A 15532-nucleotide genomic window follows, 5' to 3' on the forward strand; every position below is an offset into this window, starting at 1 on the left:
GTGTTTCCTCCTCTTGATGGTATCAAGAGGTATAGTGTCCCCTGATTGTAGCAAGGGAATCTCTGAATTATGCTCAGAGTAACATAGACAGAAATACTCCCTTCTGTAAGAAACTGGAAGGAGATCTAAGAAAATCCTATATCAATTTGATTATATCGTATCAAACATAAGACATTATTGCAGGACTTTCCAAGAAGAATAAGCTTAATTTTAGTTAACAAAATGTCACTTCTGGGGATTTTTTTAAATTCATATCAGAAAACCTAAGAAGTAGAATTAGAATTTTGTTACTGTTGTTAAAAATTTGGGGTTTTTTTCTGTTGAAAAACATTTATAAGGGAAAATTTTCATCACATGCTAGTCTCAGTCCTGTCTGGTCATTTTTATGTTCTATGGGGAGGTGAATGCATATTATACTGTGGACAAATCCAAGATACATTGAATTTCCATCTCTGATAGCGACAGGTTTTAATTGTAGATTAATTAGTGATTTCTAATGTGGTGCACATATATATTTCACTCTTATTTCACGTATATTTTACTTCCTCCCACTGCTTTCTAACTGAAATCAGGACTTCTTGAGTTAATACCATAAATAAGGATTATCTTTCTTTTGCTCTTATCAGACTTTGAAGCACACTTAGCTAAAGTTTGTAAAGCAGAAGTTTCATGAATAAAAATCCCAAACCCACAAACGCCATATATATCCACTTTTAAGTATTTTTAAAATTAGAACACTCTGAAATACAAACCAGAATTGAATGAATGAAAAAGGAATAGCTATTTTTACACAAAAAAAAGACTTTTTTTTCCCATTTTTTTCCCCCTTTTTTGGTCCTTGGAAAGATCCTAACAAAAAAAAAAAGCAGCAGCTGAAATTGTTCAGAATTAAAAATAAAGCTGGTGTCTAGCTTGTACTTCATAAAAATAACTCCTTTTTATTATTTTTAGTTATTGAAGTATTTTAATATTCTCCATGGTGAGCATCAAACATTGTTAGATACAATTCTTCCCAAGAGAGCATGTGACAGAAGTGGAAGAGGAGATAACAATTTAGCTATCACACATTGATTCCATATCAGTGGGTAAAGGACAATATCTAGACTTTGAAGAATATATTTTACATGTATTTCAGGGCAGAATCATATAAAAGAGTTCAGGTAGGTGTATTTTTAAACAGGGATGCAAGGGAATACCTAATACTTTCTGCACTTGACAAACTGCTGATGCCATGTTATATCCAAAACTGTGCAAATGGTAATTACTAACTCTTGTGGTATTCCAATGAGATAAGTAAATAATACTATCCTCATTTTTCACTTAAAAAAAAAAAAAAAAAAAGACAGCAACACCCCAACAAGTCCCTAAAGACATGGAGAGGCTAAAGTTGTGATCCAGTACAATCAGTAGAATGATCCTTGGAAAATCACAGGTATCAATTGTATTTACAGATCTGGCACCCTTTGAAACAAAAGTGACTTACATATTGAAACATTTTTAAATATTTGGGCTCAAAGTATGATTTAAGGTATCATAAAGCCATTTTTTCCTTCAAAACATTCTTTTTTCAGTAATATTTTAAACTGTAATTTCTTCAAAAAGATTTTAAAGAATAAACTGACTTTGCTCATGATTTACAGGACCCTTTCCTGAGATATCATCTTGTAATACTGACTATTCACATGTGCAATAGCAGTTAGTTGTTCTAACAGGGATGCCTAGAAATCTTGGATGATTATGACGTACAGTCTGTCAGTATAACACAGTCATCTTGGAACTCACAAATTAACATATAAGCAGTTCAGCACATCTACATGAACACATTACCATGGTGTAAATTGGACATATATTTACAACACATCAGCTGCATTATGTAAGTGCCCTTACTATTACCTTCTTATGTTTACTGCAGAATGATCATGTGCTTAGGTTGAGTAACCAGGTAGAAATTAATATATTGTAAATTGACATAATTATATTAACACATGCCATTAATTACAAAACACAGACCAGGGAGCCACAATAAGGAGGAGAAGGCTTATCTGTAAGCAGTTTTTCTGGGCACAAATAAAATGTTTCATTTTAATAATATAAAATTCAACTACAGATTAAACAGTTTAGTCAACCAAAATCTTTTTTTCATTCTCTGAAACTTTTTTTTTTAGATAATGTAGATATCTTTATTTCTTCTATAAACAGAATAACCTTTTAAAAATCATGAGTTCCTTTGCAAATAAAATTTCTGTTCTGTGCAACAGAATGTAATCTTGCTAGCTATAAATAATTTTTAAAAGTGACAAGACTATTTTTTTTTAAATCACAGTTTTCTTTTAACAGAGTTCTGACTGCATTTGATAACCAATGGGACTTTTTAAAGCACTAAGTTTTATATTTTGAAATAAGAATATTAAAAGTGAGGAAGTGTAAGAATAAATAATACTTTTAAAGCAAAAACTTCTAATGTAAAATAGATTTATGATGTATTGACATTGACACTGTAGAAGAGCCACTAGGATATTACAAATACATCCTACATTAAATTAGTTTTACCATTAATTAAAAAGTTTGCATTCGCTGTTTTTAAACTGTCTTATCCAGCCCGCAGCTTTTATAAGTCTCCTTGTTCCTCATGTCTCAAGAAGATCCTCCCATCAATGTCTGTATTAGAGTTAAATTTGTCCAGTATTAAAAACTCACAGTAGGCAAACTTTCAGAACAAATACCATTCAACTACTCAGAAAGGCCCAGTAATTCAACATGTACCAAAGTACTTCCACTTCGCAAGAAAAAAGTAGGGTTTTTTTCTTATCGATTAAAATATATTTTTCTTTCTCCAAGAGTTGTTGAATATATATATGATCCCCAGCAGTATTGTTTATGCAATATTTTGTTATTCACCTAAAGATCTTTTGTTTATGGTATGTTTACAAGTCTGACAATGATGCTGTCTTTGTGTATGTGATGGCCTGCCCTGTAGAAAATAAATTACCAGTCATTTAAGAATAGGTGTAGCTAATGACACTATCCCAATTCACAGCCTGTAGGAAATAGGGAAAAAAAGCATAAAGACCAAGTATTATTTGGTTACACTCATATGATCTTGAAACACAATGTGCAGGAAAATTTTTGCATGATCATGGTCATGTATCATGCAACAGACAAGTATAGATAGAAAATATATTCATATTGTGGTAGCCTTAAAAAGAAAGTTGGATTTTGCCATCATTTTTATTTCTAGTGATAAAGTAAGTCCCTCTTTATTGTAGATCTTTTTCTTCTCCTTACTGTACAAATAGTCTTTCCCATATTCAGTTTCCTATTATTCATAGCAGTGATGTTATGTCATACACTGCGGTTCAACAACAGAGCAGGCAATAGCAATATTCCTTGCCATCGCCTCTGGTTTGGTCATTGAGTAGGTACTACACATTGGACTCACAGATAGTGGCACCATCACAAATTACAAGGAGAATGGCTGCAGTTGTTCCATGAGCAGTTGTTGTCTACCTATTTCTGAGCTTAACTGTTTTTAACTGCTTAGTTGACGCCTTCTGTCTCTGCTTTACAAGTCACTGTATCACTACATCTCCCTGTGGAGAACCAAGATCTGACAGATTCACTTTCAGTAGATGGATGCAATCTGTACATCTACTCCTAGGAGACCTTCTGAGCTTGAACAATGTTTGGATTTTCTAGTAGCTTACCGAAATTGATCAGTGTGTTTGGTTGGGTATCTCTTTATAAGTATGAACATATTGGAAATAAAATAAAAAATAACAATCAAATGTCATAGGTGAAATTTTAGTGAGTGGCATAATATTTCTAGGTAGAAAAATCCTTTGGCTTAATGAAATGCATAATTTTTTTTAAAACATAGGCCAATAAGTTCCCCTTAAACAGTTTATTCTTTAATAAAGGGAAGGAAAATGTAAATATAACATATGAAACCTAAGATTTTTAACTATGCTTCATTGCTGACTCTTTATGAAGAGTATATATAATTCTGTCATTACGGGCTAGAGAATATCCAAGAGTACATTTTTCAGAATAATAAGTGCTGAAGTGTTTAAGTGGTGATGACTTCCCAAAGTTGTTTGGAGTACTATAGGTTTCGCCATATTTATATATTAATCACAATCTTATCATTAGAGTTGTCCTTAGAAATATTTGTTTTCATATTTGATATTTAATTGCAATGGATTTTGCTCTCATATCAGATATTTGGGTTTATCATATTGGGTACAATATAGTTAAGAACAGATGTAGTTTATATTCATGTTAGTATCTGATTTTGCAGATAATAAATCACTCCTGTGAAATAGAGATTCCTTAATATAATATTAATTACTAGATTACTGTAATATTAATATTAATGTTTTAATGTAGGATTATGTGCACGTTGATATGTCTATAGGCAAGAACAGGTACTTTAAATGTAAATTAAATAATGAAAAAACCTGACCAGTTTTTAGAAATAAAATAACTGACAATAGCAAATATTTGGTTTATGATATTTTGGCATTAAATATAACTTTAGTGTGAATAAACATTTGAAAATACTTGTAATTGATAGCAACTTAACTTGACTGTAAATGTACCTTTAAATTATAATTAACCATTGTCATAGTTTTCTTAATATATTTATTCCACAGTATTTTTTTTAACTCAGCATATTGCCAAGGAAGTTGATAAATTAAACCTTTAAATAAATGGTCTGCTGTACTGCTGAAATCATTGACTTAGATTAGCAAAGTTGATAAATACTACCTACTTGTATTATTGAGGGCCATAACAAATATGAAGATCACTTCATATTATTAAAATCATGAGACTTTGGGCTGCTTGTTCTCAAATTGCTAGTGGAGGTGGGGACACTTCATAAGATTGTCACCTAAGATGACCTGTCATTTGGAGAGTGAGCTGTTTTGTTAGCAGAATGGTGAGGTACTTTCACTAAGTGCAGAGTATTTCACAGCTGAGAGAAGCAGGAGGGAAACTCTGGTGTGGTAATACTTGCTGTAGGATATTCCTGGTATTTTTGTTATCTAAAGGAGGAGATAGAGGTGCTTGTCATTCAGAATGGTGTAGAAGGGTCTGGTAGCTAGGAGAACAACTAAGTTTGTTTAATTAGGGATGAGAAGGAAAACATTGGTTATGATGCCCAGTTAGGTATGCCTGCCTTGTTTGCTTCCTTATTTGTTTTAATTAATAGCTGAATCTCATGCTTTCCTCCCTGCAATTACATTTCCCTACCAGCAGCTTACCTCCGCATTACAAATTTACGGAGAAACTTCTTTTTTATGAGGTACTCAGAAAATGTTCGTACAGTGCCAAACTGCAGATATGGGGACATTCCAAATTGCATTAAATCATGCTTCAATACTCCATGTATTCTGTTGCATGTTACAATGTATAACAGTTAAATCAACAAAATGAAACCATAGGTCCAAAATTTGAGAAGACTGACATATTTCTAGACAATTATAAAAGATTAAATGGGCAAAGAAATGAGCAGACCCCAGAAATACTACAGACTGACGTTTGGCAAGCTATATTACTTTGTATCTAGAACTATGTAGGCAGTTTTGAAACATAGGTAATTAAAATCCTCATTTACATTAACTCCCAAATAACTTGTCCCGTGCACATGTGAGCAAATGATTGATTATGATTAGTAAGTCTTCTGAAAACAATTAAATACAGTATTTGTTTATATTGAAAAAGAGAAGATCATCTTACCACTAATCAAATCAGTTGCCAGTGTGGACAGCCATGCAAAGCATAGTTAGATTCAATGCAAAAACTCAAAATCTGAGGAAATTTGTGTATTATTTTAGTAGCTTTGAATACCAAAATCAGTGTTCAGTCTTTTATGGTTTAATATAATTCTTCTTGGCATCATAATTTTTCATCTGAGACATTAACTCATCTTTTAGAAAAAGATCACATGTATTTAATTGCCTGGAGACATTAAGAATTTATATATAAATATATACACACGCGTATGTATTTATTTTTTTAGGAAAAGGAGGATGACAAATCAGACACATCAAGCTCTCAGCAACAGAAAAGTCCACAAGGTCTGAGCGACACCGGGTATTCTTCTGATGGGATATCAAGTTCACTTGGTGAAATTCCAAGTCATATCCCCAGTGATGAAAAGGATTTACTCAGAGAATCTAATAAAAAAGGCACTATTTCACAAGAAAGTCCACCAAGCCCCTCAGATCTAGCTAAATTGGAAAGTACTGTACTGTCTATTTTGGAAGCTCAGGCAAGTACGCTTTCTGATGAAAAATCTGCAAAAAGTAAAGAGCTTTATGAAACGTACAGTGAACAGACAAAGGATCATCATAAAACAAAGCCTTTGCCAGTCACTCCAGAATCTTACAGTTCAGATGAGGAAGACTTAGAAGCTATTCAAGAAGGTGAAGGAACCATTGTAGAAGATGGCAAAGGAAGTGCTTCCTCCCAGGCAGACTACAAGAAAGAAGATGAAGGAGATGAGATATCAGCAAGAAGACAACGCTATGATTCTGTGGAAGACAGCAGTGAGAGTGAAAACTCACCTGTCCCGAGGAGAAAAAGAAGAGCTAGTGTTGGTTCTTCAAGCAGTGATGAGTACAAACGGGATGACAGTCAGGGATCAGGCGATGAGGAAGACTTCATTAGAAAACAGATTATAGAGATGAGTGCTGATGAAGACGCCTCAGGTTCTGAAGACGATGAATTCATTAGAAGTCAACTGAAAGAAATCAGTGTAACTGAAAGCCAAAAGAAAGAAGAAGTGAAAAGCAAAGCCAGAGGAACAGCTGGAAAACATAGAAGAATGGCACGGAAAAGTAGTGCAAGCTATGATGAGGATGCAGGAAGAAGACATTCATGGCACGATGACGATGATGAGACTTTTGATGAAAGCCCAGAGCCAAAATACAGGGAAACTAAAAGTCAAGACAGTGAAGAACTTGCAGTAACTGGAGGAGGAGGTCTTCGGCGTTTCAAAACAATAGAATTAAATAGTACAATAACAAACAAATATTCTGAAGCATCTGAACAACAGAAAGGTATTTTATATTTTGATGAAGAGCCTGAGCTAGAGATGGAGAGTCTTACAGATTCACCAGAAGATAGATCTAGAGGAGAAGGGTCTTCTAGTTTACATGCTTCTAGTTTCACACCAGGTACATCTCCTACTTCAGTGTCATCACTTGATGAAGATAGTGACAGCAGTCCTAGTCACAAAAAACTGGGAGGGGAGAGCAAACAACAGCGCAAAGCCAGGCATCGGTCACATGGTCCTCTTCTCCCAACTATTGAAGATTCTTCAGAAGAAGAAGAACTACGGGAAGAGGAAGAACTGCTAAAGGAGCAAGAGAAACAGCGTGAATTAGAACAGCAACAAAGAAAAAGTTCTAGCAAAAAATCTAAAAAGGACAAGGATGAACTAAGAGCTCAGAGAAGAAGGGAACGTCCAAAGACTCCACCAAGTAATCTTTCTCCCATTGAAGATGCATCTCCAACAGAAGAATTGCGACAGGCAGCAGAAATGGAAGAGCTGCACAGATCTTCCTGTTCTGAATATTCACCTAGTATTGAGTCAGATCCTGAAGGATTTGAAATCAGCCCAGAAAAAATAATAGAAGTACAAAAAGTTTACAAATTGCCTACTGCTGTCTCTCTATACTCACCAACAGATGAACAACCAATTGGACTCCCAAAAGAAGAAAGTGGTCAAAAGACATTGAAAAGTGCCGAAGAGGTATATGAAGAGATGATGCATAAGACCCATAAATCTAAGTCATTTCAAATTGCAAATGAAAAAGATGAAGTATTTGAAAAAGAATCTTTATATGGTGGAATGTTAATAGAGGATTATATTTATGAATCTTTAGTAGAGGATACTTACAATGGAACTATTGATACTAATCTTGTAATGAGACAAGATGAGAGCAATGAATATATACAACAGAGAGGAAAAGAGAAAAAAGTAAGAGCTTCAGAACAGATCTATGAAGAACCACAGAAAATTACTGATCTACAAAAAGACTACTATAGTGTTGAGACTTTACATTCTATTGTGCCTCAAGAAGATATTGTTTCTAGTTCTTACATTATCCCAGAAAGTCATGAAATAGTTGTATTAGACAGCGCAGTAACTTCCATCACTGAGGAAAAGCAGTTGTTAGATGCAGAAGCTGCTTATGAAGAGCTTATGAAAAGACAGAGAACGCAGCTAACCCCTGGGTCCAGTCCAACACAACCAACTTCAGGTTTTGTTCCCACATCCGATACAAAGGTATCTAGTGTTGGAGAAATAGTGGATAGTACATCTTTAACATCAAGCACTACTTCAGCAATCTCAGATGTATCACCTGTCAGCAGCACAGCACTTTCTATTCCAGATGTTAAAATAACACAGCATTTTACAGCAGAGGAAATTGAAGATGAATACTTAACAGACTATGCCAGAGAAATTCAAGAAATAATTTCTCATGAAACATCAATGTTGACATACTCTGAGACATCAGAAGGTGCTGCATCAGTTTTACCTTCTGATACAGCTTCCTTAACATCATCTACATCTTCAGTTTGTACCACAGACAGTTCATCACCTATAGATAGTGCAACCACAGGTTATGTAGATACAGCAGATGCTGTAAGTAAACTAGTAGATTCTGAAGGTGTCAGGGTAATAACCCAAGTTCCCTTAACATCTACAAAAGAGTACTCTGAAGTGAGCATGCCTTATGAATCTATTGCCGGAGCCACTAAAAAGCCATCTATAGCATCAGATATGGAAAGTGTGGATCAAGCTGCAGTTTGTTTGCTTGAAACTGCACCTTCAGTAATGGCAACTACAGTTATAAAACCCAAGCAATATGCAACTGATGCCATTACCTTTGATACCTCCAAAGCAGAAAAGGAAGCAGCTGGAAAAATGAAAAGTACAGGAGAGGCTGGCATTGTCAAAATTCATCATGAAGATTCACACAAAGAATTGGGTGTTGATATAACAAGAATTAATTTGACTAGTGCTACATCTGAGCAACCACCTGTATGTATAGCATCAGTACCAGTTACAGAGCCTGCATCAGAAACATCTTCTGTACCTACTCCCAGTGTTGTAAGTAAGGCCAGCATGGTCTTTGTGCCTTCCTCAGCTCCTGCTGTAACATCCAAAGTATTCTCGCTTTTTAGAAGCTCTTCTTTGGATTCTCCTGCACAACCTTCTCCACCCCCGCCTCCTCCTCCTCCACCACCTCCTCCACCACCATTACCTCCACCTACTTTACCCAAGCCAGCTATATATCCCAAAAAGAAGTCACAGATTAAGACTCCAGCAGCAACAGTTCCCACAGTGATACCTTCAGTCACAAGTGTTCCAACACTAGAGTCCACAGCTGTATTAAAGAATCATGTGGTACCTATCACAAAAACATACACCCCAACACCACCTCCTGTACCACCCAAACCATCCTCCATTCCAGCAGGGCTTGTTTTCAGTCACAGGCCTGCTGAAGTAACTAAACCTCCAATTGCTCCTAAACCAGCAGTTCCTCCACTCCCAATAGCTGTTCATAAGCCAGCAGAAACACAGCCCAAACCAATAGGTTTGTCATTGACTTCAAGTATGACTCTGAATTTGGTCTCTGCAGCTGAATACAAAATAGCATCTCCCACTTCCCCTTTGTCTCCACACTCTAACAAATCTTCACCAAGGTTGACAAAACCCTCACAGGAAACCTATGTTGTCATCACATTGCCATCTGAGCCTGGAACTCCCACAGAAGCTATAACTAGTCAGGCTGTTACCAGCTGGCCTTTAGAAGCACCTTCTAAAGAACCGATTCCCCAGCCTATGCAACCAATTTTTACTCCATCCATGAAAACTATGGAAATGCAAAGTATGGCAGATCAGAGTATGTATATTTCAGGTGCTTTGCAAGCTATTCCTGTCACAACACAATCAACTTTTGACAAAATACCTAGTTTAAAATCAGGTGTAGTAACAACAGAGGTAACCAAGACAACAGTGTCTGTGGTTAAGGGCCCAGTGCCTGGTTATGGTTTAGGAAGTGTTGCTATTACTATGCCTCCAGAGCCACTACATATAGTAGATCAACCAAGGTATAGAGAGAATGGAAGATTCCATCCTTTGGGTGATGTCATAGATCTTCGCACTTTAACTAAGATGGATATTGAAATGAGAGACAGCTGTATGGATCTGTCTGCTGTTTCCATGGATGTGAGAAGGCAAATGCCAGCAAGTGATACATGTGGGCGGCCAGTAAGTACTGTCCAGCCAGCTATAATAAATCTTAGCACTGCATGTGTTGCCGATCCTTCCCTGTCTGTAGTCACTGAGACAGTAACTGTAATGACCTGCACCGCCACTGTAAGCTACACTGCCAGTACAGCCAGCCTTGTGGATCTGGGACATGCGATGACAACGCCGCTTCAGCTAACAACATCAAAACATTTTGAGCCTGCATACAGAGTAACAGGCAGCCAAGCATTCTCTGCAGGTAGAGATGAAGTGCCAATAAATTTATCCCTAGGTACTTCAACACATGCAGTGACATGGGCTACTACAAAGCCTGTTACTGTACCACCTGTTGGTGTTACAAACGGTTGGACTGATCTCTCCACTTCCCAAGAGCCAATGGAGAGTGGAGCAGTTGACCTTAGCACTACAAAATCCCACAGAACAGTAGTAACAATGGATGAAACTACTTCAGGTATTGTAACAACAGTAATAGAAGATGATGAAAAGCCTGTGGATCTGACTGCAGGGAGAAGAGCTGTCTGCTGTGATATGGTTTATAAATTGCCATTTGGTAGGAGCTGTACAGCACAGCAGCCACCAACTACACTTCCAGAAGACCGCTTTGGTTACAGAGATGACCATTATCAGTATGATCGTTCAGGATCATATGGCTACCGAGGAATGGGAGGTATGAAACCATCTATGTCTGACACAAATTTATCGGAAGCTGGACTGTTTGCATACAAAAGCAAGAATAGCTTTGATTATCGAGTTGGGGCAACTGATGCAGCAGTAGATCTTACTTCTGGAAGAGTTACTACAGGTCAGTATGACACAGCAGCAGATCTTTCTTTGAAATATAATTTTGATGTTCCCCACCTCATTTCAGGATGATTTTTATTATTTTTCCCCTCTTTCTGTTTTTTTGTTTTCTTTTGGACAGTGTGACAAATTATTCTGGATTACACGTGTTTTTCATTTCTTCATTTACGTATGTGTTTTGCACAGAGGTGCCTGCATGTGCCTGCATGTTCAGAAATGCTGTTCCCTTCACATCTAAAGTAAATCATTAACCTGAAGATTTGCATGCAGTTTCCCCCTCCCATTTAATTCATCAAGATGGGATGACTTTCAGAATCCGCAAAGCAGCATTCTTTTGAGGGACTGGACTGTAACTTTGCCCTGTAATTTCAGGTGAGGTTATGGATTACTCAAGCAAGACTACTGGTCCTTATCCAGAGACTCGGCAGGTGATTTCTGGCATCGGGCTCAGTACACCACAGTATTCCCAAGCAAGAATGGTATCATCTCTGGCTTCCCAGTTTGGTGTTGGAAGTGTTTTAAGATCATCCAATGGTGTTGTTTATTCTTCAGTAGCGACTCCAATCCCATCCACATTTGCCATCACTACACAACCCGGTTCTATTTTCAGTACAACTGTCAGAGATTTACCTACTCTCCAAACAATTGACTCAGTGCCCTCTTTATCAACTTTGCAACAGAATCAACCACTCCCAAGATCATACAGTTTCTTGACTACAGTGGCAGCTGAAAAAGATAGTGCAATTACTGCCATTGATATGGAGACAGGGTTACCACCTCTTACTATAGAAACTATTACCACTGAGCCAACCAACTTGATACCTGCTTTAACTACAGCATCTGAAGTTTATACAGATGTAATTGAAGATGAGGTTGCCCTTCTCATTGCCCCTGAAGAAGGCAAACAGCAGCAGCTTGATTTGGAGCGTGAACTTCTTGAGCTTGAGAAAATTAAGCAGCAGCGCTTTGCAGAAGAGCTGGAATGGGAACGTCAGGAAATTCAAAGATTTAGGGAACAAGAAAAGTTTATGGTGCAAAAAAAGCTTGAGGAGTTGCAATCCATGAAACATCATCTCTTATTTCAGCAAGAGGAAGAACGACAAGCTCAGTTTATGATGAGGCAAGAGACATTAGCCCAGCAGCAATTGCAGCTTGAACAATTCCAACAACTTCAACAACAGCTCCACCAACAGTTAGAGGAGCAAAAAATTCGTCAAATATATCAGTATGGTTATGACCCTTCAGGAACTGGCTCGCCACAAACTACCACAGATCAAACACTTTTGGAAGGACAGTATGCAACCTCAGAAAATGGGCAGTTTTGGCCTACTGATGATGCAACCACTACGGCTTCAGGAGTGCTGGGTATTGAAATTCCACAAAGCCAAACATGGTATACGGTTCAGTCTGATGGCATTACCCAATACATACCTAGGTCTGGTATCCTAAGCTCTGTTTCAGAAATGTCTCTTAAGGATATTGATGTTAGAGAGGAGAAGCAATTGAAAAAGAGAAGTTCTATGCCAAAATTACGTGGTCCGTATGAGGAGCTTGAGGAGACCCTGGAAGAAGAGCCCCGGTGCTTCAAAAAGATAGTGGACAGTGGAGTGCAAACTGATGATGAAGATGGAGCAGACAGAGGTTACACAAACAGGAGACGGAGAACTAAGAAGAGTGTTGATACGAGTGTTCAGACAGATGATGAAGATCAAGATGAATGGGATCTTTCTAGCAGATCCAGAAGGAAGCCTCGTGTAGGGAAATACAGTGAGAGTACCACTGAGGCAGACAAAGCTAAACAGTTCTCCAAGGTATCTAGTATTGCAGTTCAGACAGTGGCAGAGATTTCAGTACAAACAGAACCTGTAGGAACAATAAGAACACCTTCAATCAGGGCCCGATTGGATGCTAAGGTTGAAATCATAAAGCACATTTCAGCTCCAGAAAAGACATATAAAGGAGAAAGTTTGGGATGTCAAACAGAGACAGAGTCAGATACTCAGAGTCCCCAATATCTGTCAGCTTCATCTCCTCAGAAAGATAAAAAACGCCCAACACCATTAGAGATAGGATACTCATCCCACCTTCGTCCAGACTCCACATTGCAGGTAGTCCCTTCCCCTCCCAAATCTCCCAAAGTTCTCTATTCACCCATTTCACCTGTTTCACCAAGCAAAGTTATAGAGTCAGCATTTGTACCCTATGAAAAACCCATCACTGATGACATCAGCCCTCAGAAGATGCTGCATGCTGACATTGCCACGGTTCCTCCATCAAGCCCAAAGGCAGCAAAGATGATGCAACGCTCTATGTCTGATCCTAAGCCCCTGAGTCCCACAGCAGAAGACAGTTCCAGAGCTCAGTTTCAGTACACTGAGGGTTTCATGGTAAGAAGTATTTGCTTGCTTTTTTTTTTTCATTTTTTTTTAATATGCAATTCTACAGCTATCAGTACAGCGTGAGGGCTGACACACTCATTTGCAATACCTGTGTATGTAGTCTTTTTGCACACCTTGCTGAAAAGTCCCAAGGAATGTCTGCTGTCTAAAGCAATGGTTATTTGCTTCATTGCTTTGCCTGGAAATAGAGGAATCGATATTACAGTCTTACTAAGATGCAGAAAAAAACACAACAAATTCTTGTTCAGAATTTGGAAGTTACTATGTTTTACATGGCAATTAATTGCTAATATAGTGGTTACCACCAATTCTTCATAAAATGAAAAGCATTTTCTTTCTAATCATAAAACACCCAGCTCTTGTGGCACGGTCTGTAGTGCATTTACCGTGAAATTACTGCATGTGCCTTCTGAGAGGCAGCTAACACCAGATCTATAATTACCTTAGTTAGCTGACCTTTTTGACCCTTGTGAGATTTCTTGGCCATTTGTGATTCTGTGGGTAATCTTTTGTGTCCCAATGTGTACATTTTTTATCTCTCCCAGACCAAAAGGTCTCATATCACAAATCCATTTTTTGTTTGTTTGTTTTGGATAAGAAGGATTATCAAGAAGTTATCCCAAGTGTTGAGGGCTGTTTCTTATGGGGTCAGGGAAGGCAATTTTGTATAAGGCTGACATCATCAGGAGTAAAGTTTCTCATTTCTGCAGTATTCCTTTTCCTTGAGTAGAAAGATTTCTGATTTGGGAATCAGTCCATTATTTATGAATAAGCAAAAGAAGTCTTGGCTAACAAAATACGTTTATAATTTAACATGTTCTTGGCTGTCCTTGTGTCCAAGTCCATTCTTTTCTGTCAGTTGCAGGGTCATTTTCTTATTTGTCAGAGCTCTGGAAGAGTTGCCATTTGAGTTCTTCAGCAATTTTTATCTTTTATGTTCAGTTATCTGTGAATACATGAGTGATTAGTACAGGCTGGATAGAATAAAGAGGGTTTGTTCTCTATGTTTGATAATTTGTGGTGGCTTTCAAATGCAGAATTGTCTGGTTATACCCTCCAAGGCTCCCACTGTAAGCAGTTTCTGCAGCTTCACATATTTGTGTGGATATTAAATGCTTACTATGCTGTTACTGCTTGGAAAACAGTACTTGGAAGTTTGAAGGGGAAACTGTAGTCATGGCATTGGCACTCCATATCAACATCATTCCCTAATGCAGGATTAGCACAGTGGGGGAAACTGTGGCACAAGCACTAAAATTTCATGTAGAGAGTTTGGAACAGCATCTTGAACATTGCTTATGAGTTAGAAATTGTTGGGTTCTACTACATACTGCAGAGCAAGTATAATATTGTAAAATAACTGTCAGCGTAGTGAAACTATTACTGAGGACAGATTATTCAGTTCACTTATTTCATAGATACATGTATATTTGATATGAATTGTATACTTTGTAGGGTGGATGATAAATTTTATAAACAGCTGATTTTTTAAAGGCCTTTACAGTAGAGTTTGAACACATACAGTATTCATTAATGAGACATGAAAACAAAGGGCTTGTACATCATTGTTTATTTTTTACCCAAGTTTATTACCATTTTGCTTTGACCCCAAATACTAATGATCTATATTGTTCTTATTAGCGTGCAGCCATCAAGCAGCAAACAGCCCATGTCTCAAAGTACTAACAGTCTAAATAAATGAAGTGGACATTTTTATGGAACATAGGGTGCAATTAGACAAGCACAAGGAAAGTAAAAAAATGCCATGGATATAAAGTGGGCTGCACTAACTGTGTCATGCAACATATGGTGAGGAAGCGGCTCTGTAAACCTCCCATGATCATCATGGCTGCTTTCAGCTCTGATGTTATGTTAAGCATTAAGTCTGTTTTACCCTCTTTCTGACAGAGTTTTGTTAATTAAATATCTGAGGTTCAGTTAGCTTAGGCTGGGATCAGGTACATGAAATTTAGAGGAGGAAAAGAGATATATGACAAAAAAAGAAAATATTTGCAGTGACACTTAGAGGAAGTAATCTAATGAC

General features: G+C 37.3%; 1 protein-coding gene across 1 annotated transcript in view; it reads left to right on the forward strand.

The window, feature by feature from the left end:
- Positions 1–15532, forward strand: part of PCLO (piccolo presynaptic cytomatrix protein) — a 364101-nt gene that overhangs the window by 169492 nt on the left and 179077 nt on the right. Inside the window, exons 5-6 of the mRNA XM_075026698.1 lie at positions 6023–11090; positions 11462–13476. Coding sequence (XP_074882799.1) covers positions 6023–11090; positions 11462–13476 — 7083 coding nt within the window. The remainder of the gene's footprint in view (positions 1–6022; positions 11091–11461; positions 13477–15532) is intronic.

The sequence above is a fragment of the Buteo buteo genome, chromosome 4, assembly GCF_964188355.1.
Source record: "Buteo buteo chromosome 4, bButBut1.hap1.1, whole genome shotgun sequence".
Lineage (NCBI taxonomy): Eukaryota > Metazoa > Chordata > Aves > Accipitriformes > Accipitridae > Buteo > Buteo buteo.